This window comes from Acomys minous (genome assembly GCF_964271855.1).
Source record: "Acomys minous genome assembly, chromosome: 19".
Taxonomy (NCBI): domain Eukaryota; kingdom Metazoa; phylum Chordata; class Mammalia; order Rodentia; family Muridae; genus Acomys; species Acomys minous.
In genome coordinates, this window is record NC_140499.1 from 2,606,043 (window position 1) to 2,625,806 (window position 19,764).

The 19,764-nt window shown below is 38.8% G+C and overlaps 1 protein-coding gene across 5 annotated transcripts in view; it reads left to right on the plus strand.

Moving 5' to 3' along the window:
* Positions 1-19,517, plus strand: part of TBL1XR1 (TBL1X/Y related 1) — a 152,832-nt gene extending 133,315 nt beyond the window's left edge. For all 5 annotated transcript variants that reach the window (XM_084769786.1, XM_084769783.1, XM_084769785.1 and 2 more), the window contains 7 exons: positions 727-787; positions 7,480-7,601; positions 7,737-7,811; positions 9,811-9,938; positions 10,495-10,660; positions 13,838-13,939; positions 14,780-19,517. In XM_084769786.1, coding sequence (XP_084625912.1) covers positions 727-787; positions 7,480-7,601; positions 7,737-7,811; positions 9,811-9,938; positions 10,495-10,660; positions 13,838-13,939; positions 14,780-14,806 — 681 coding nt within the window. In that variant the 3' untranslated portion in view covers positions 14,807-19,517. The remainder of the gene's footprint in view (positions 1-726; positions 788-7,479; positions 7,602-7,736; positions 7,812-9,810; positions 9,939-10,494; positions 10,661-13,837; positions 13,940-14,779) is intronic.
* Positions 19,518-19,764: the final 247 nt, after the last annotated feature.

The window sequence follows — 19,764 nt, forward strand, 5'->3', positions numbered from 1 at the left end:
GGATGTGAATAGAAACTTGTTGGAATTGGCTTCTCTCTCCTTCAGCCCTCCTTCCCCTCCTCCTTGCTACTACACCTCCCTAAATAATCAAGGGTTTAAGACTATTTCCATCCAGCAAAGGAAAGGTTTATTCATCAGTTTTGTGGTATCAGAGGAGGGGACATAATCTGGCTTAGCCTTATTTTAGTGACTAGCTTTAAAAGAGAGATGAAAGAATTGGGAAAGGAGAGTGAGAGACAGTACCTGTCACTTTCATAGGCAGTTTTAGGACCTGTTTTAAGTGGTATCAAAAATGTAAATAGCTTTTCTTTGGAGGGGGGTTCAATGTGAGCTTCAAAACAATTACAGTCTTTCAGTATTTCAAACGAGATTTCACTGTAACAAGAACTTACTGTCTTATAACTCCAGATCTGTAAAAACTCATTAAGTGCACCATTGCAGTGATGTCCATTAAGCAGTCTAATACAATACAAGGTATTTGGTTGACAAACAATAATTGTTATTGGGAGTAAGGTTGTGGGAAATGCCCACAGAAAAGGTATACTGCATCGTGATTATGTCTCCTGAGCTGAGTGTAGGTGGCCTTGTGCCATGAGGGATAAAAACATTGAAGATAAAATCCACTCTAAAGTTTCATTCTGCCTTAATACAGTTAAGCATCCATTATTGTATTTGCATACTGTTTAACTTCAGAAAAATAAATTCTTCTTCTCCTTTTAATCTCAGACCACCATCATTTGGGATGCACACACTGGTGAAGCCAAGCAGCAGTTTCCTTTCCACTCAGGTAAATCTTGGTGACACATGGCAGCTGTCTCGCATGTCTCTTTCTCTCATTAGAGTGTGATGTCATGGAATTCATTCAGGACCTTTAGTGTCATACAGCATTCTTGTACCAGTTCCATAGCTTTTGGATAGTGCTTTTCAAAGATCAGCAGATTTTTTGTGAAATGTACCATAAAGAAAGCACTCAGGTGGTGTTTGCAGTTAGGGATGGTGCTGTAGAATTGGAAGGTCTGGCAGCAAGTGTCCTTTCTCCACTTGCTATGCTCTCAGATAATGTAACCTTTTTAGCCTCATTTTCACTATATGTAAATAAGGGGTCTTGATATTTATTTATTGGAAGGATAAGAGAAATGACTTCTGTGGGGATAAATTAAATTGTTACAGGTTTACATATTGGCATTTTGTGCATTTTAGTTTGGTGTGTCTGGGTCATCCGTCCTGTGTTTGTGAAGTAAAAGATAGGTGTCCTTGGTGTCTTTTGTGGGTGTCTTCCTGTGTGAGGTCCAGCATGGTCTTGGCATGTAGCTCAGTGTCCTCACTGCCTTCAGCCTGGACCGCTGCATCTGTTCTCACTGACCAGCTCTGCTGTTTGAGAAGTCAAGAAGGAACAATATCTTGCTTTGTGTCCCAGGTTGGCTGCAGACTCACAGCATTCTGCTTTTCTCTTTCTTGACTCCAGAGTACTGGGATTGTAGATAGATGTGCACAGTTATACCTGGCTTCTCAGTGAATTTCTTGATAGCAGTGAAACTATCAGGGTCGTAGTTTTAGCATTGCCTGACAATAGCTGCTGCTTTGAGACTTGTGTTCTGAGGTTCTATGCTGGGAGCTGAGCAGGAGGCTGTGGTTATCATCCTCATGTCTCTAGTAACGAGCCGCCAGAGACCAAGAGCCAGAAGTGCAGCTGTGACTAAACAAACCAACTAGGAACAAAATGCCTTTTCATTAGATTCCAAGTAGGAGTTTGCAGGCATTGTGCTAAGCACCAGACACTGAACTACCAGAGCCTATAACACTGATATGCGTTTATTTATACAGCTCTCCCTGTTTACCTACCTATTCTACTTCCATTTCACCTTGGGTTCTAGTCCTTCCCCAGGTAGAATTATCCTTGCTCTCTGGCTAGTACCACATGTTTCCTCATACTTCCTGGGAGTGACATAAAGTTAAAATGGTATGTGGGGCTGGTGTATGCATGCTTTATCACAGTGTAAAAGGTAACACCAATTTGAGGTGTCTCTCAGACTTCTGACCAGAGCTTGCTGAGGAATAGGACAAGCTGCTGTCCATTTGTTTGTGCATGTACACGGGTGTGTTCGGAGATACTGGACTAAGGGATGTGGTACCCTTTTAGATAGGAACCAAAAGACAAGGAACAAGAATCTGATAGAAAGGAGATTTACTGGTTGGAGAGGGAGGATTGGAGGGAACAGAATTTTTTTAAAACAAGAAATTGGTGTTTTAACAAAGCTCTGCAGAGAAATAGTTACAATATAATGGGCTGGGTGTACTTACCTACAGGTGCACCTGTTACCACAGGCTTCCTCCTGTCCCTCTGTGATGTCATTCTCTAGGCAACCACAGTAATCTCTGTTACCAAAGATTAGTTCATGTTGGACATACATGGTCACAGGTATAGTTTATTTGGAGGATTCTAGTCTCTTTATTCTGCATAATTATTCTTCTGTGTCATAACAAACACATTCAGTACCTTTTGCTGCTGGCAAGGTCTCTTTGGGTGGTCTATACAGTGTGTTTGTCTACTGTTGAAGTAAATTGGTGTTTTCTGTTTGGGCTTATTACAGATAAAACAACTATAAGCATTCAAAAGTCTTTAAATGAGCATGCATTTTCATTTCTTAGAATAACTAGTAGTAAAAAGACTGCATCGCTAAGAAACTGAAATTACTTTATAAAGCAATTTATTCTCTTCAGCAGTAGACAGTCTAGTCTCTGTATTCCTTTCCAGACCTTAGATTATGACCATACTTTTAATTGTAGCCAATTTGATTGTTTTGTGATGGTATCTTACTAATTTGACCTTTTTTTTCCCCTAAGAAACTAAAATGGGGGCAGGGGGCAGGTGTATATGGAGGCCAAATGGTTGATATCAGGGTGTCAAAGGTCTTCTCCTATCACTATGCACATTATTTTTTGAGGCAAGGTCTCATTGTTTTAACTACACTTGCTGGCCAACAAGCTTTGGAGGCCATTCTGTCCTCACCTCCCCAGTGCTAGAATTGCAGGTCACATTATCATTTCTGTCTTCTTGTGTAGGTTCTGGACATCCAAACTCATCTGCACGCTTCTTGCATAACAGGGAATTCATCTACTAAGCTATCTCCCACTTCCGCTTTTGTTATTTATATTTCATTCACACAAGTCACTTGTTATGTATAAAGCAAACAATTTTCTCTTCATTTGTGGCTTATCTTTGCTTTTTATTTTTTATTTTCAAAACAGGCACTCAGTATGCAGTCTTTACTGATATTAGACTCAGGATATTCCTAGGCTACAGACATGTGTTCCACATCCAATTGGGTATATTCCATAATAGTTAGTGTACTCCTTAGTTGATCCTTATTATTTATTTTTAAGACAGATTGTCACAATATAGCTTGAGATAATCCTGCCTTAACCTGAGTGCTGAAATTTTGGCTTGCTCCATGTAGCCTATATTTTTCGTATGTGTGCTTTGTATTCCCCTCAAAATAACTTGTTGATTACATTTGTTTTGTTTTTGTTTTTAAATCAGTGAACTCTTTACATTATGTTGCTTGATTTCTAAGTATTTGGGGCTTTTCCAGAGGTCTCTCGAATACTGATTGCTTATTTGGTTTCACTGTTTTTATAAACATCGGTTAGGTCAAGTTGTGCTAACCTAGCATTTAGTGTTAAGGTTAGTGTTTTTTAGCTTTTACTAAACTACCAGACTGCCTTTCAGTCTGTTGGATCATCTGTTTTTGAGAGATACTGAAGTCTTCCAACTTTGGAAAATACCCAGTTCCTTCCTTCCTTCCTTCCTTCCTTCCTTCCTTCCTTCCTTCCTTCCTTTCTTCCTTCTCCATGTAGCCTCTATTTTTCATATGTATGCTTTCCATTCCCCTCAATAACTTTCTGATTACATTGGTATTATTTTGAATCTCTACCTTCCTTGTCCTCTTCCTGCTCGTACAGAGGTCAGAGGAGGATATTAGGTGGTATTGCCTCTGTCCAACTGTTCAACGTTATTCCGTTGAGACAGGGTCTCACACTGAACTTGGAGTTCACTGGCGGTGAGCAAGCTCCAGGAGTTTTTCTGAATCTGCCCTCAATGAAGTGATGGAGGCACCGATTCAACATAGGCATGGCCACACATGGCTCATATGGGTTGTGGGAGCAGAACTCAGATCCTTAGGCTTTTGTCACATGCACCTATACCTACTGAGCCATCTCTCCATCCTAACTGTTCCTGAAAGGCAAATTAGAGGTTACCTGGAACTGCAGTCAGGTATCAGGATGAGGGATTAGTGTTTAGTGATTGTAGTATTCAGGGAGTTATAGAAATAAAGAGATAGTTGCATAAAAGTTAGTAAATTTTATGTTAAAATTTTTATTTTAATATAAAAATTATTTATACAAATACAAAAATTAATATATTTGTAACTAGTTAAAATTTGTTGTATGTCTTAGTTACTGTTCTCTTGGTGCAAAGAGACACCGTGACCAAGGCAACACTTAAAAAAATAAAGCATTTAATTACATCTTTGCTTACAGTTTCAGAAGTTTAGTCTATTATCATGATAGAAATCATGGTAGCAGGCGAGCAGGGAGAAGTAGCTTAGAGCTATACTCTGACCCATAGGCCAAGAGAGAGACAGGGACTGGCATTTCCTTTTGACACCTCAGAGTGCACCCCGGGTGACACACTTTCTCCAACAAGGCCAGATCTCCTAATACTTCTAATCCTTTGGAAGAGTTCCACTTCCTAGTGACTAAACAGTCAAACATTTGAGCCTATGGGGGTCGTCTTATTCAACTACCACAATGTATTTGGTCACAAATTTTAAGAATAATGAAATAGTCTGAACACTACTGACTGAGACACTTCTAAAATGAGCGAATTACATCTCAGTAAGGCTATTAAAAACGCCAGGGAATTGTCAAAGAAAAAATTAAGAAGAACAATACTAATAACCTTTTCTTCAATAGGTTTATTCATTGCAAAACTTATTGAATCTATGTGGATTGAGGAAAATAAATCAGAATAGGAGAAAATTTTTCATGTTAGCTCTAAAAGTTTTAAAATGTTATATCAAAATGACTTAACCTTTCTTAGATCCTCTAAATGTGTAGTAATGTGTTCATAATAATAAAAAGAACTTTCACGAATTGGGTACATTTTGGTTAGGTCTGTAGTCCTTAAGATGTATACTGCCTTGGCCTGTCCAAGGAGTGACTATTCCCTGTTTCCCTGGGTTGCCTGGTCTGTGTGGTTTCAGAACCAAGCACACTGCAGGTACTTTCATCATAGCACACAGTTCAGCATTCCTAGCTGAAGTTCTTAGTTACACAATTTTCTTTTTTCCATGAACCCAAGGTATGTCTATATTAGTGTGGATTGCTCTTTGTCAGTCTCCTTTCACATTTGCAGATCACTCGGCTCTCAGAGGTCATGTCAGATATCTGGCCTTCATACTTTTTTTTGTATAATTATCTATTTTCTAAAAGAATTAAAAATTCCAGCCTCCTATTCTTTTATTTTTGACTTCTTAATATTGTAATGTTTACTCACTCAAGATTATGTCAGGAAGACAGTCTATACTTGGGAATCCAAGAAAAGGACTTCAGCAGAAGGATATCATTATAGCAGTGTTGGGAAGAAGGAACATGAGGGGCAGTGAGGTCTCCCAGAGAAGAGCAACTTCAAGAAAGACATCAGAGAGATGGAAGGTGCTGCCAGTCTAGTGGGAACCCTGAAACACTGGGAAGAGACTGCCTAGTAACAGCAGGGACATTAGGAAACACAGACCAAGCCAGTAGCAGGCACAGTGTATCACCTCCTAATGGTCATGGGCTTCTGGTCCCGCCGTGAAGCATGCTCAGGACTAGGAAGTACAAGATCCTGGAAAAGACAGCTAGTGAGAGTTATCCTCATGGCCTCGGTGAATCAGAGGGCAGATTGAAGAGACCAGGACTGATTGGCTATACAGTGGGTGCACCAAATATTTGCCAACAGTCACATGCTGCTGACCAGGGTGGCCACAGCCACTGTCTGACGCAGGTTGCATCCACCTAGAAGTCATATCTAGTCAAATGTGAGAGTGAAGTGATAAGTTTAAGAAATGTCCATGAAAAGCAAATGAGGAAACATCCTTTTCTTTCCTGTTTCTTTTTGTCTCTTAGTCGAGTTGACAGACATATCATGGTTTGAAAAGTAGCTTTTCCTAGTTTTTGTAGAACATAAGAATTGTGTCATACTGTGGCTAAGTCTAAATGTCCTATTACTTCCCCACTGAAAATCTGTTCAGTACAGCTGACTGAGTGTGAAGACAGTTCCTCGTGTGTTCACACTTAGCCCAGTCACTTGCTACCCTTGCATTGGTCTGTGAGACTAATTACGGGGTGGGGGGTGGGGTAGGAGGGGGTGGGGGGGAAAGAAATGTGTAGTCCTCTTTGAGCTAAAAATCAGGCTACATACTAAATCCTAGCCAATTTTTGGGGCTTTTTCGAGATTTTAAATTTAAGAATTTTAAGATTTCATTTGATTTTGTTTGTTTGTTTGTTTGTTTGTTTTGTTTTTTTTGAGACAGGGTTTTTCTGTGTCCTTGGCTGTCCTGGACTCTCTTTGTAGATCAGGCTGACCTTGAAGTCACAGAGATCCATCTGCCTCTGCCTCCCCAAGTGCTGGGATTGCAGCCTGTGTCACCATGTTCAGCCATTTGATTTTTTTTTTTAAGGAATTTTATAAGAATTACTTTGAAGAAAATGTATTTGTCAATTATATGCAGTGTAGTTGGTAATGGGAATGGCTCTCACTCATTATTTATCTGACTTGTAGTTTGTAGCATTCTTCGAGCCTGCAGCTTTCTTCTTGGTCGTAGGAGCATCAGCAAATGCTAAGTGAGTTTGGAGGTGGAGTGTTAGCCCCAGGCTCAGATGAAGGGGCCACATGCTAGTAGGCTCAGCAGTTTGTTTGGCTTAAAACTATAGCAGTGGTAGAACCAAAGCTTCCTGTCGATTACACATGCACAGGTAAATGAAATAGAAATAAAAAGTTAACCAGATTTTTTTGTTATACAAAAGAGAAGCTAAGACATAGTCTTCCAGTTTACAACATAGATCATCCTGCACAGTGATCACTGCACAGTGAAAGTTACTTGTTTTTTTAATACTTAGGTAGTTAGCTATTTATTGATTTATATCTTAAAAAGTGTAAAGAAGGGGCTGGAAAGATGGCTCAGTGGATAAGAGTTCCAGCTGTTCTTCCAGAGGACATAGGTTTAATTCCTCACACCCACATGGCAGCTTACAAAGACATACGTGCAGGCAAAATACCAATGCATAAACAAGCAAACAAACAAATAGGTGGAAAGGTAGAAAGTAAAATATTTAAGTACTGCGTAGGATGTGTAATATTGAACCACAATTCAGAGCTCAAGCTCCTGGGTGATACATGTGTACAATGCAAACCCAGTCTGTGTTTCTTTCCAGCCCCAGCACTGGATGTTGACTGGCAGAGCAACAACACCTTTGCATCGTGTAGTACAGATATGTGCATTCATGTCTGTAAATTAGGACAAGACAGACCTATCAAAACATTCCAGGGACACACGGTAAGATGGCTTTTCCCTCCTATAAATGGCTATTTTTAGCAAGTAATGTTTCAAAATAGTTTTTAAGTGTGTATATTAAATATCAAATAGCCTGTTCTACAAGATCAAAATATAAATATTTATTGTTGATTTTAGAATGAAGTAAATGCTATCAAATGGGACCCAACTGGCAATCTCCTGGCCTCCTGTTCAGATGACATGACCTTGAAGGTAATTGAGGTAGTGGGTGCTTTAGAGTGAAGATGTCTGTGGATATTTTAACTCTCCTCCCCTTCCCTACTTTTTTTGAGTCAGGGTCTCACTGTGTAGACCAGGCTAGCCAGGAACTCACAGAGATCCACCTGTCTATTGAATGCTGGCCTTAAAGGCTTGTACTACCATGCCCAGCTTAAGACTATTTAAAATGTTCTCTTGATAAATAAACCTAAATGAGGACTTGTCTAGCTTTTTAATGGTTAATCTTTTTTTCCTCTAAAATACTTGCATACTTGAATATAATAAATTCTATGGCTATACAGATGAATTATGCTGCTGTACTTACCACAGTTTTCACTGGTGAGGAGGTCAGTAGAGGCATAGAGAGGGATCTAAGTGATGCACATTGTCCAACAAGCCCACACTTCCTAACTTTTCAAAACTAGTTCCACCAACTGGGAACCAAGCATTTAAATATATAATCATGTGGGGGTCATTCTTATACAAACGCCCACAGCCAGCCATGTGGTTCCAAACTTGAAATTCAAGTCCTGCGAATCTGGAATGCCAGGGCCATTGGGTAAGGCCCATACTGAAAGCAGAAGGCCCACATTTCAGCTCAGTAGTGAAGCTAAAGACAACAGTGGTAGCTGCCTACACAGTCACTGTTCACCCACATGGAGAATGCAGTCTGCTTTGTTCTTACTGCATAACATGGAGAGCTAATGCTCAACCAAATATCTGAATTCTTCATGATTCAGTCAAGTTGAGACTTGCAGTACCAGTGACTATCATTACAACCCTTACAAATAGAATAATCCTGCAGAGAAAATCACCTCTTTTAGTATGAAAAGGCTAAGTGTATCTTTCTTCTCTTTACCTCCAATTTCAAATGGAAGATGTTGGTGTGTTAAGGACTCATGACAATGCTGAGCTGTATCATTAGCCTGTTCTTTTTTTTTTTTTCCCAAAGCCAGAATCTCACTACGTAGCCTTGCCTGGCCTTGGATTGGATATCCTTCACATCCTCCCAAGCACCGGCTATAGGACTATACCACCACACCAGATTTTCTTATCTTTGCGTTTTCCTCTTATGCACACACCATCAAAGTGTATACTATGAAAAAATGCCGAGAGCCAGAGAGGCTTCACCATGGATTGAGCTGCAAGCTGGAGAGCCTGCAACTAGATGTCCTGGGCTCTAGATTGGAGCTTTCTTTCTTTCTTTTTTAACCCAGCAAAGAATTGAGTGTTACAGGATTTTGAAGCAGAAATGAAATGGGTGCTATTTAATAAACAACAGATGATAGGACTATAAACGTCAAGAAATAGAATTCCCTAGATCAAAAAGATGACCAAAGTAGATGGAAAATATGAAGAGGATTAGAAGGGGTGACATGTCAAGATTGCCAGTGCCAAATGCTACTAACAAAAAATATTGTAGAAATCTGTGGTCAGCTTCATTTCCCAGCACTGTATATATCTAAGCTACAAAGCAGTATATATTGTTCTGTTTATTGTATTTTAGGAGTGTGAATTCCAGTTGCTTTGGGTGTGTATCTGTGGGTTGGCAGAACTGAACCTAGGAACTCACAGAGTGCTAGACTACTGAGTACCTGTATCCTTAGTTCAGGGACTTTGTAAATGAAGAGATTTGTATGGATTAAGACAGATGGAGCACACCTTTAATCTCAGCACTCAGGAGACAAAGGCATGCGATCTCTGTGACTTCAAGGCCAGTGAGTCCAGGATAGCCAATGCTACACACAGAGAAGGCCCCTGTCTAGAAAAACAAAAACAAACAAACAAACAAACAAACAAAAAGGACTGGTCAAAGCTGCACTTAATTCAGCCTCCAAGTTTTGCAGTAGGGAATATTTGTGAAGAATTTAACACATTTGTAGGTGGAGTAATGCTGAGTACATGGTTATATGATTCATTTTGTACTGGAAAGATAGCACTTTTAAATGTATCCATTGTATGGAAAATTACCATGTTTTTTCTTTCCGTTTAGATCTGGAGTATGAAGCAAGATAATTGTGTTCATGATTTGCAAGCACATAATAAAGAAATTTATACTATTAAATGGAGTCCAACAGGACCAGGGACAAATAATCCAAATGCCAACCTTATGTTAGCAAGGTGATGTGTCTGTTTCGCTTTTCCTATTTAGTCTCTCATGAATAAAAATTTTGGGAAAGTATGGCAGAAAACAGGGAGCATATCTTTGGGAATCTATTTCATTGGGAACCCTCAAGCATAGGATTTTAATATTAGTGTTTCAAGGCTTACTAGGTTTTTCTTTTCTTTTTTTTTTAAATTTTGTATCTATTGAATAAAACCCAATGGTTAGGCTTTGCTTGTTGGCACATGCTTCTGTTCCAGAAAGTGAGACCCTATTTCAATCAGCAACACAGTCAGATCATTTTGGCGTAGGATAATAAAGTTCCATCAGCATGTTTTTTAATAGATGAATCTAAAAATACAATCAGTTTGGGGTTTAGAACCGTAGACTGATAACTACGACTGTTAAGAGTAAAGTGACTGGGCAGGGCCTAGGGCCTTCAGTCTTTTTTCTTCTTTCCCTTCCAGTTTCTACAGTTATGTGGATTTTATTACTAACCCCTTAGGATTGGCTGGGGGGAAGTCCAAGAGAGTATTTGGTTACTTATAAAATTATTTTCTCTTCTATTTTCAGTGCATCCTTTGATTCTACAGTAAGGTTATGGGATGTAGACCGAGGGATTTGCATTCATACTTTGACAAAACACCAAGAGCCTGTGTACAGTGTGGCTTTCAGTCCTGATGGCAGGTATCTGGCAAGTGGTTCTTTTGACAAGTGCGTGCACATCTGGAACACACAGGTATGTCCTAGTAATTTAAACAGTAAACAACTCTTACTAAGAGGGATTTACCTAATTTCTTATATTTTGGTTATTCTTTATGTGACATCAATTTAATGCTTACTTTTAAAGTCCTAAGATCACTCTTCGGACATTTTATAGCTAAACTAATAATGAGTGAAAGTTGCATTTTTATGTGCAAATCAATTTAGAAATAGATTTCTTGCCTTATTATTTTATTCTTGAACAGCATAGTAGATATGAACTGAAGAAGCTTATGATGCACTTGACATTTGTTGAACTTAAAAGGACAAGATTTTGTGAGTGAACTGTTCTTAACACTTTGCTGCCTTTTCAGTTATGGTAAAGAGCTACCTCAAAATAGTAGCAAAATAGTACTTTTGCTTTCATTTTTACAGCTTTTCAGTGTAGGAGCTTTTCTGCCTCAGGAACCATCCTCTGTGTTGCCCAGGTCTTGTTGGTGCAGGGCATTCTAATTCATTATAGGCAGCCATTGCCCTTTCTGTAGGAGATTTCTACTGCAGTTAATTTGATGAATAAGTTTTAAACCATCACATTTGAGTATATTCTCATTTAAGTTCCACATCCTGTGGCTGAGGAAGGTCCTTACTGAGGAGCTTTTGGCCATCTCTGCCTTCACATCGCACAGTGACTATTCTTACTAGCTTCTCTTTCATCTTTTCTGAGTTGCTTACTGCACAAAGCACAGTCAGCAAAGATCCAGCTCCTTGGTGGAGGATGACATTTCAGTGAGTCTCTAAGATTTCGTTATCATAGGGGATGAAAATAAGTTCTCCTTACACACTTCAGGATGCAGGCTGACTTCCCGATGTAGTTTTAATTTTTATTTTAATTTTACTTTTAAAAACTAGTATTAAAACTAAAGGACTTCATTATGACACTTTGTACATACTTTGCTTTGGCTGCCCACCCCAACCTTCACCCTCTCCTCAGCCTTCATTCAATTTCCATTTCACATGGATTTTATTTCCCTCTTTCTTGCATTAAGACCTCTCTAATCCCTTCTCATAAACCTCTGCCAGTGATGTCACTAGTTTTATGACATGTGCTCCACCTACATAAATAAAACTTAAAATCTAGGATCCTTGTGAAGGGAAACAAGTTATATTTGTCTTTCTGAGCCTGGCATATTTTGCTTAATAATAATTCCCATTTATACAAATTTGCTGGGAAAATGTCATGGTTTTAATTGTCTTTAAGAGTACATTCAATTCCATTGTGTATACATGCTTCCTATTCTCTCTCCATTCATCTGTTGATAAACATCCAAGCTGATTTCATTTCTTGGCCATCTTGAATAGCACAGCAGTAGACATGGTTATGCAGGTGTCTCTGTGGTGCATTGACTTGTCTTTCAGTGTGTACTCGTGACACCGCTGCATGTGGTTCTACTCTTCACTCTTTAGGAACCTGCATCGTGATTTCTGAGTTGTACTATTTTTGCACTACTTCAGCATGTTGGACTTGTTTTCCCCATGAAAGCCATTCTGGTTAGGGAAGTGAGAAGCTCAGAGTCATTTAGATCACCTCGCTCTGATGGCTGAGGATGTTGAAAACTTAGAAACATTTATTGGTTATTTATGTCTCTTTTGTCAGTTGTTCATTCAGTTTGCCCATTCATTAACTAGATTAGTTACTTATTTAGTGCTTAATTCTGGTGAGTTTAAAAAAAAATGTATTCTCTCTATTTTATGTTTGAAGTATGGCTGGCACAAAATTGCCTCTCATTCCCATTTTCTGTCTACTATGCTGAGTATTCACTTTGCCCTGCAGAAGATTGCGTTTCATGTAATCTCCTTTATCAGTCTTGAAATGACTTCCTGTGAAGCTGAGGCCCCTTTCAGATCAAGTCCTTTCGTTTTTCAATTGGATTGTTGGTAGTTTTGGTTTTTTGAAGGAAAGTCTCACTTTATAGACAGGCTGCCTCCCCTTCCAGTTGCTGAGATTAAAGGCCTTTTCCTGGTTAAGATAAAAATATTCTACCTTAATATCTTACTAGATGTTTGTTTGTTTTGTGTGTTTTTGTTTGTTTGTTTGTTTAGTATTTGAAGACAGGATTTCTCTGTGTAGCCTTGGCTATCCTGAATCACTTTGTAGATCAGACTGGCTGAAGCGATTCACCTGTCACTGCCTCCCAAGTGCTGGGATTAAAGGCATATGCCACCATGCCTGGCTGCTCCTGGACATATTTTTAGAGGAAGTTCTGTAACTTCTTTCAAGAGGAGTATGTACATCTTTTCTGCCTTTAGCTTCCTTGGACTCTCCCTGGCCCACTCATACTACTCTAGGAAACATAGTGTAAACAGCTTGAACACAGTGTCTTTCTTGTCTTTTACACTTCATCTTTTACACTTTCATTCTTTGTTTCTGTTGGCAACATGCTATGTCTTTCAGTAATAAGTGTTCACTTGTAGGTGTTGTTTCAAAGAAGCTAAAATGCCTAGCGGGGAATGGCCACCAAGACTAGCAAAGTAGTTTGTGCAGAAACTATCCTTTGAGAATTGTTTGATCGCATCTGTGATAGCTTTACCATAGCTCATTTCTGGAGTTTTAGAACCTGCCTGTATTTTTATTTGAAACCAAGTCCCACCTCTGATTGTTTGAGAATTAATGCATCATAATATATTTTTATGGTTTTTTACTCATTCTCAGACCCAATCTTTTGTCAAATTCTGTTATCTTTGATAGTTTATCTTGAACCCATATACTGCCTTTTTAATTCTTGATTCTAAGTTTATATGAATTACTATAATGGTTCTACTATGATAGCTTCCTAAGTGGGTTTCTCTCCCCCTACATCTCCGATTCTTTCCCTTTTTAAAATTACTATATGGTAACTATACATAATAATAGGTTTCATTATGATATGCTTGCTTGTACATGATAGGGTACAGCAACTTCCTTCCTTTTCCCATTTAGCCCTCCTCCTCCTTTAATGTCATTGGGCATTGGAGGAGACCTAGTGAGTGTAAAGAGAGTTACTTGTAGGAAAAATGAACAAATAATCAGTAACTACACCACTGAGGAAAATGTCACTTCCTCCCTCAGCCACCATTAACCATCAATGGGGGAGGGGCACTCATCAGTCCTTTCCCACATTATAATCTTCTTGTCTCATTGTAATGATTCTTAGGGTTCTGTTTTTCATATTTTCAGACAGGTGCTCTAGTTCACAGTTACAGGGGAACAGGTGGGATTTTTGAAGTTTGCTGGAATGCAGCAGGAGACAAAGTTGGAGCCAGTGCTTCGGATGGTTCAGTGAGTATACTCATGAATTTTTAAAGAGACGAGAGCATGTTAGGTACAGCCATGTTCTTTGCAAAATAAAAATTTTTATTTAAGGTATTGACACCTCTCCCCCTGCCGTGTGTGTGTGTGTGTGTGTGTGTGTGTGTGTGTGTGTGTGTGTGTGTGTATATATATATTCGTTCATTACATCTGAGTAATATAAATAAAACTTAGGATGACTTTGCCACAGGGTCTTTATAAACAAGTAATGAGCAGTTTTCACTGTGAAATTAAATGTGGTGAACTGTCTCTTAGTGAATGATATTGTTAAAGCCCTTTCCCCCCAACTCTCCTCTCTTTGGAGGAGTATTGGAGATTTGGGAAAGGAGACCAATTTCTGTGGGAGGATATTTGACACTGAGACCATCAGGATGTTGTTGGGTTGGTTGGGGGTGCGGGTTGGAGTGGGAAGAGAGTAGTGTGGCCTTCTTCGTTCTAAAGCAGGGGAAACTGGAAAGTGTCCCTGAGCCATGTCATGGCCCTCTGTAACCTCTGGTGTCTTCTGTTAAGATCTGAGAGTTAGGAACAGTCTGCTTTATATGTTTCCTGCTCTCTTTTTACTGACGATAAGGACTAATTCCTAAAAATTATAACAGCGTTTCTTCAGTTACTGTAGCTCGTGGGAGCTCATTGTACATCATAGTGATGTGACGTCCTTCAGTTAAAGTTTATTTCCATGATGTGTTACTTTGATTTTGCAAATTTGCATCTAAGAAACAGATTTAAATTACACTGTAATCTTTATACAAGTTAAGTTTGAAATGTAACGTAGGTTTCTGGACACTGGCTGACTGTTGTTATCTCTTACAGGTTTGTGTCTTAGACCTTCGGAAATAGCGTTACTAGTTGGAAGCCATGGACCGACTATGAATGTGTACATAGCCACAAGACTATCCCTGACCCACATACTGCTATAGTCCCACTTGAACCATGGCCAGTCCACTACAGCCAAATCTAAGAGAAATATATACATACAGTATATATGAACACAGCTGTACCCTGAGGATGACAGTCTCACCCCAGCTTGAGAATTCTGCTCACCAAGTGCTGGGATCTAACCTGCTGTGCCCCTAAGTAGTGTTTAGAAGTTTGGATATGAAAAGCAGAAGAAAAGGAATATGCGTTATAAGAGCAAACCACACATGTACCAGTTTTGGATATTAATGACAGCCTTGTTTCTCCCCTTTGAATCAGCAGATACCATGGATTATATTTTGTTTCCCCATCAGTAGTGCGCAGTTTGTATGTACAGAGAAATGGACTTAGCAGAAGCTTGCAGCAGTAGTGCGTTCTTGCTTCCATTTGTTATGGTTTAGATTGCGGATGCATGAAGTAAGGGAGTGAATCATTTTCTTGCTTTTATTTTTTTCTCACTTTTTAAATGAAAAAAAAAATCTTAAAATATTTTACTGCATTCTTTGGAAGAGGTAGATGTTTGGTACATTTTATGGCTCCCAGAGCATATATTCAATTGGTGCATATGTGGAGGGAATTGGAATTAAAGGAAGACCCACATGACTTCTGTCATGTCGTTCTCTAAGACACATCAGCAAAGGGTATTATGTATCTTTGTTTTGGGTTTTTGTTTTTGTTCTGTGTGTATGGTGTGTGTGCACGCGCGCGCGTGTGTTTGTTATGGCTTAAATAAAATAGTTTCTTCTTGGGGATGTATTTCTGCCAATTAAAGACTAGAAGGGCACAACTTTTTTTTTTAAAATACCATAAAGAAGAGACTTTAAACAAAAAAAAATCTTCTGATGTTTTGTAGCCATAACTAAATTATGGTTAAAATGTGCACTATTGTGAGAAGGAGCAACATAGTTTGGGGCTTTAAATTTTTTTTTTATTTTTTATTTTACCATTTGTCTGTTTTACTTTGTTTCTTAAGAGATTAAAATGTTTCTGGATAAGGATTAGCTTCTCAAAGTGTCCATCATTCTGTATAGAAGCTTAAATATGTAATGAAACCAGATTCCAGTATTAAAAAATCTCTCATGTTATTTTTCTTTTTACAAAGCAAGATTATGGCATATAACACTGCCATTACAGTGTTTGCTGTGTTAGTTTAAAAACAATTTTTAAAGGCTTGCTTCAAGGTGTTTTTGAATAGCAGTGATTGAGAGCTTAGGTACAAGTATGGCTGAGGTTAGCACTGCTGTGTCTTAAGTCGCCGAGGCTGCACTTTGTCAAGCAATGTAGATCTGAGCTGCTGTTTTTTTTTCCAGTAATCACTACTATATCATGTCTTTTACTCTGTTTATATCAAGAATTTTTTTTAAGATATAGGTATCCAATCAGATCTCTTCTTGTGCTCAGCTAAAAGTAAAATATACCTACGAATGTTCACCAGACTATGTTTGTGAAGGTTTTAACAGGGAAGTAGATGTTAATGGAAGAGCCCAGGAGTGTCGATTCTGAACAAAACAGTTGTCAATTTTATATCTTTAAATTTTTAATTAAGAAATTGCTTAGCAAATTTATAACACTATTTATGTCATTAGTTATTTTGAGGCCTTTGACTCCTACATCTCACCCTGTGTTCTGTCTAAGAAGCGGCTCTAACCCAGCCCGGCAGCGTCCGTCCTCAGGATTTGCTGCTTTGCTCTTTACAAAACAGCATTGATTGACACAAGTCTTGGCTTTGCTAAGGTGGAGAGGCCTTTGCTTTTGGTAAAGAGGATGATATACTTAAATTGTACCATGCATCTTTAGATCTCCCCGTTGTTGTTAGTGGGAACTATGATACTGTAATTATATTTTTAAAATTTACATCCAGAGAGGCAGTCATGGTTTGTGCTCGGTATTTTTAGGGTCCGATCACATGGAGATATTTAGAACTCACTGCCCTGTGGCTCTGTAGGAAATCTAAAATGCCGAGTGTCTGGCACTTGAGATTCTGTTTTTACTGCAAGAGGGTCACATCTGTTGGCACCTGTTGTTGTTTAAAAATAAAAATAAAAATAAAAAAATCTGTGCAATAATTTTTAAATGTGCTCCCAGGAATAGACAGACACAAATGTTTTGAGTATGCCTAAGCTGCATTTCCTTCAGCGATGCATTTGTCAATTGCACTGAATCTAAACCTGAAAGTCCGAGGCGATTGTTGATAGTGCTTTTGTACTTTGATATGGACATTTTATTCATTTGCATACAGTCATTGATGTTCTTCCCAGCTGATTCAAAGACAGTCAAAAATTACTGCAATATAGCTGCCAAAATGACAGCTGCATTTTATGATATTGTCTGGCTTTCTGTTAGTTGTGTGTGTGTTGGTTTGTTTGTTACTTTTTTTTTCTCCCAAATTCTTTGCCTGTTTCACTTCAGCACACTCGCTGTGATAGGATGTCTAAGAGAACATAAGTGCAGAGCTTTGCTATCCCAAAACCTTGGGTCTTTCCTGCGCAGATGTGGCTGAAGGTGTCCATCGTTAGGCTGGTGTTTTCGTGAGCGTAGGACTGTGCTTTGCTGCTGTTGTCACTGTCACTGAAGCCTGCTGACGTGCCACAATGCTGCTCCACAGACACCACATCATGTCTCCACCCGAGCAATCAGATGATCATAGAGTGTGATCATCTTCAGTATGTGAAGTGTTCTGTCTTGGGATTCTTACTTTCCTTCTTGTCTTTTTTCTGGGAATTTACTCTGAAGACCCATGGAGTGCAGTGGTCCTTCTGTGGTGGTCATTTAGATCATTGTTTTATATGCTATTGTAAGGAACTTGAAGGAAAGAGAATAAGGAAACGTAGATGAACACTTACTGACTAAAGTAGAATAGCGGGAGCAGCCGCCACCCTTGCAAGGCAGGAAGCAGTCCCTGTCCTCCATGTGGGGCCCTGGGGGACTGGATGGGCCCCATTCCCGTTTTTCTATGATAGGTAATACTGACTTTCAGATGATTTTTGGAGTGGTAACTGGAATAGGTCTTAGAGTATAGCAAATTCTGTTTTCATTAGTTATCTTCTAGGTGGGTATGTTTTAGGATTAAACACCTTTTACAGATACTGAAAGTGCCTCCTTTTATGGTATAAAAACAAACAAACAAACAAATTATGGTGCAAAAAGTAATCAATAGATTGAATCATATGAAGGTTTTTTGTTTTTGTTTTTGCTTTTTGACATAAAAATGTCAAGAGACAGGCCAAAGATTTGTACTTTTCACTTATAAAGCACTCCTTTTTTCCTTAAGATTCTTTCTGTTGAATCAGATTTAATGAGAGAGTACTATTTTTAAGGAGCTATCTGTTTATGTAGAATGATTTTCTTAAAAGAGTAATGTAAAATATGAATGAGGAGCAGAGGCTGGCAGAGGACTGGGCATTTTGCTATTTCAAGTACTCACAGACGACCAGACTTCTGCAAGCACAGATGACAAGTTTTACTAGATGCATAGGAAAACCATCTCAGTGCTGTCTTGCTCTTTCAGAGACCATTTATGATTTCGTAAGCGCATTGCACATTTCCACAGAAGCTGGATTCTCTGGAGCTAAGAGCAATGCTTGCATAGTTGCTGCAGAAATCCTGCCTCCGTGGACCAACATTGTGGCACACCAGCAAAAGCCAGCATTTGGGAGCTAGCAGCCAGCCTACAGAGACCCTGGGGATGGTTTTCTGTTTGGTTTTGGTTCTCTCCTTTCTTTTGATATCAGTATGGAAGGAAGGTCTTCTTCCAGTAATAGCTCTAAGGTGTCATATTTAATATCAGTTTTTAAATACATGATTCTAGTCAAATGTAGAAGAGAGAGAAACAAAGGGAGTGCTCATGTTTTTTAATCCACTTATTTAGAATCCTGTGTTTTTAATAGCAGTTCTGAGGTGTCCATTATTTCTGCCCTTCTGTGACAGTGTTGAAGCAGGGTGAATAACTAGGCTTTTTTTTTTTTTTTTTAAAATAAAGACCTAGCAAGCTGTTCCATGTTTTCTTTGGACTTTCTAGATCAGTTTGAGGAAACATTCTGCACGTTGTATCTGGTGTACTTCTTCATCTCATTACAAATAGGCAGACTTCACTGTGTATCTCTGCCATCCTTAAATACAAAAGTGGTTCTCCTGACTTTGACATTATTGCTATATATATAATGTTTTCATTTAGGTTTGACAAATCCTTTGGGCCTAATTTTGTGAGCCTACCATAGCACTGGTGATGATGTCTGCGTCCTTTTTTTTTTTTTTTTAAGTTTCCCACTTAACTTTAAAGCTGTTGTAAGAGTGTAAACCAGCCCGTGACAGTTTTTGTACATGTTAAAGAACTTTATTGTTCAGTTTTCATGATGATTGTGTAAGAAAGACTGATACAGATGTCTATCTCTCCTGGACCATGTCAATGACACTTATGATGTATTTTGGTTTGACATCACAGTGATTTATCCCCAATGACCCTTTGACCCTTTCCAGGCACATGTGTGCGTCTGTGTGTGTGTGTGTGTGTGTGTGTGTGTGTGTGTGTGTGTGTGTTTTGTTGAAGTTTCCCCTTTGCATTGTATTGCTTTGACAACTGTAATTTGAATCAGATCTGAAAGAGGTCCAGAATAAAATATATTTTGATATTATGTTGGCTGTGTACATATATAAAACCTTTGATATCTATGTGGTTTGTATAGACTCTTTAGTCACTTAAAGAGAGGGATGGTGTTTGTTTACAATTTCCTGTTTACATTTCCATTGCTTTTATCCCCATTGTTTAGTGTAGATTAAATGATTTTGCTCCAAGAGTCTTCCGTACGACAACCTATCTGTCCTAGCTCTTACTCTCCAGTGAATATAACTGCCATGGGAATCACTGTTTTCATAAACACTGT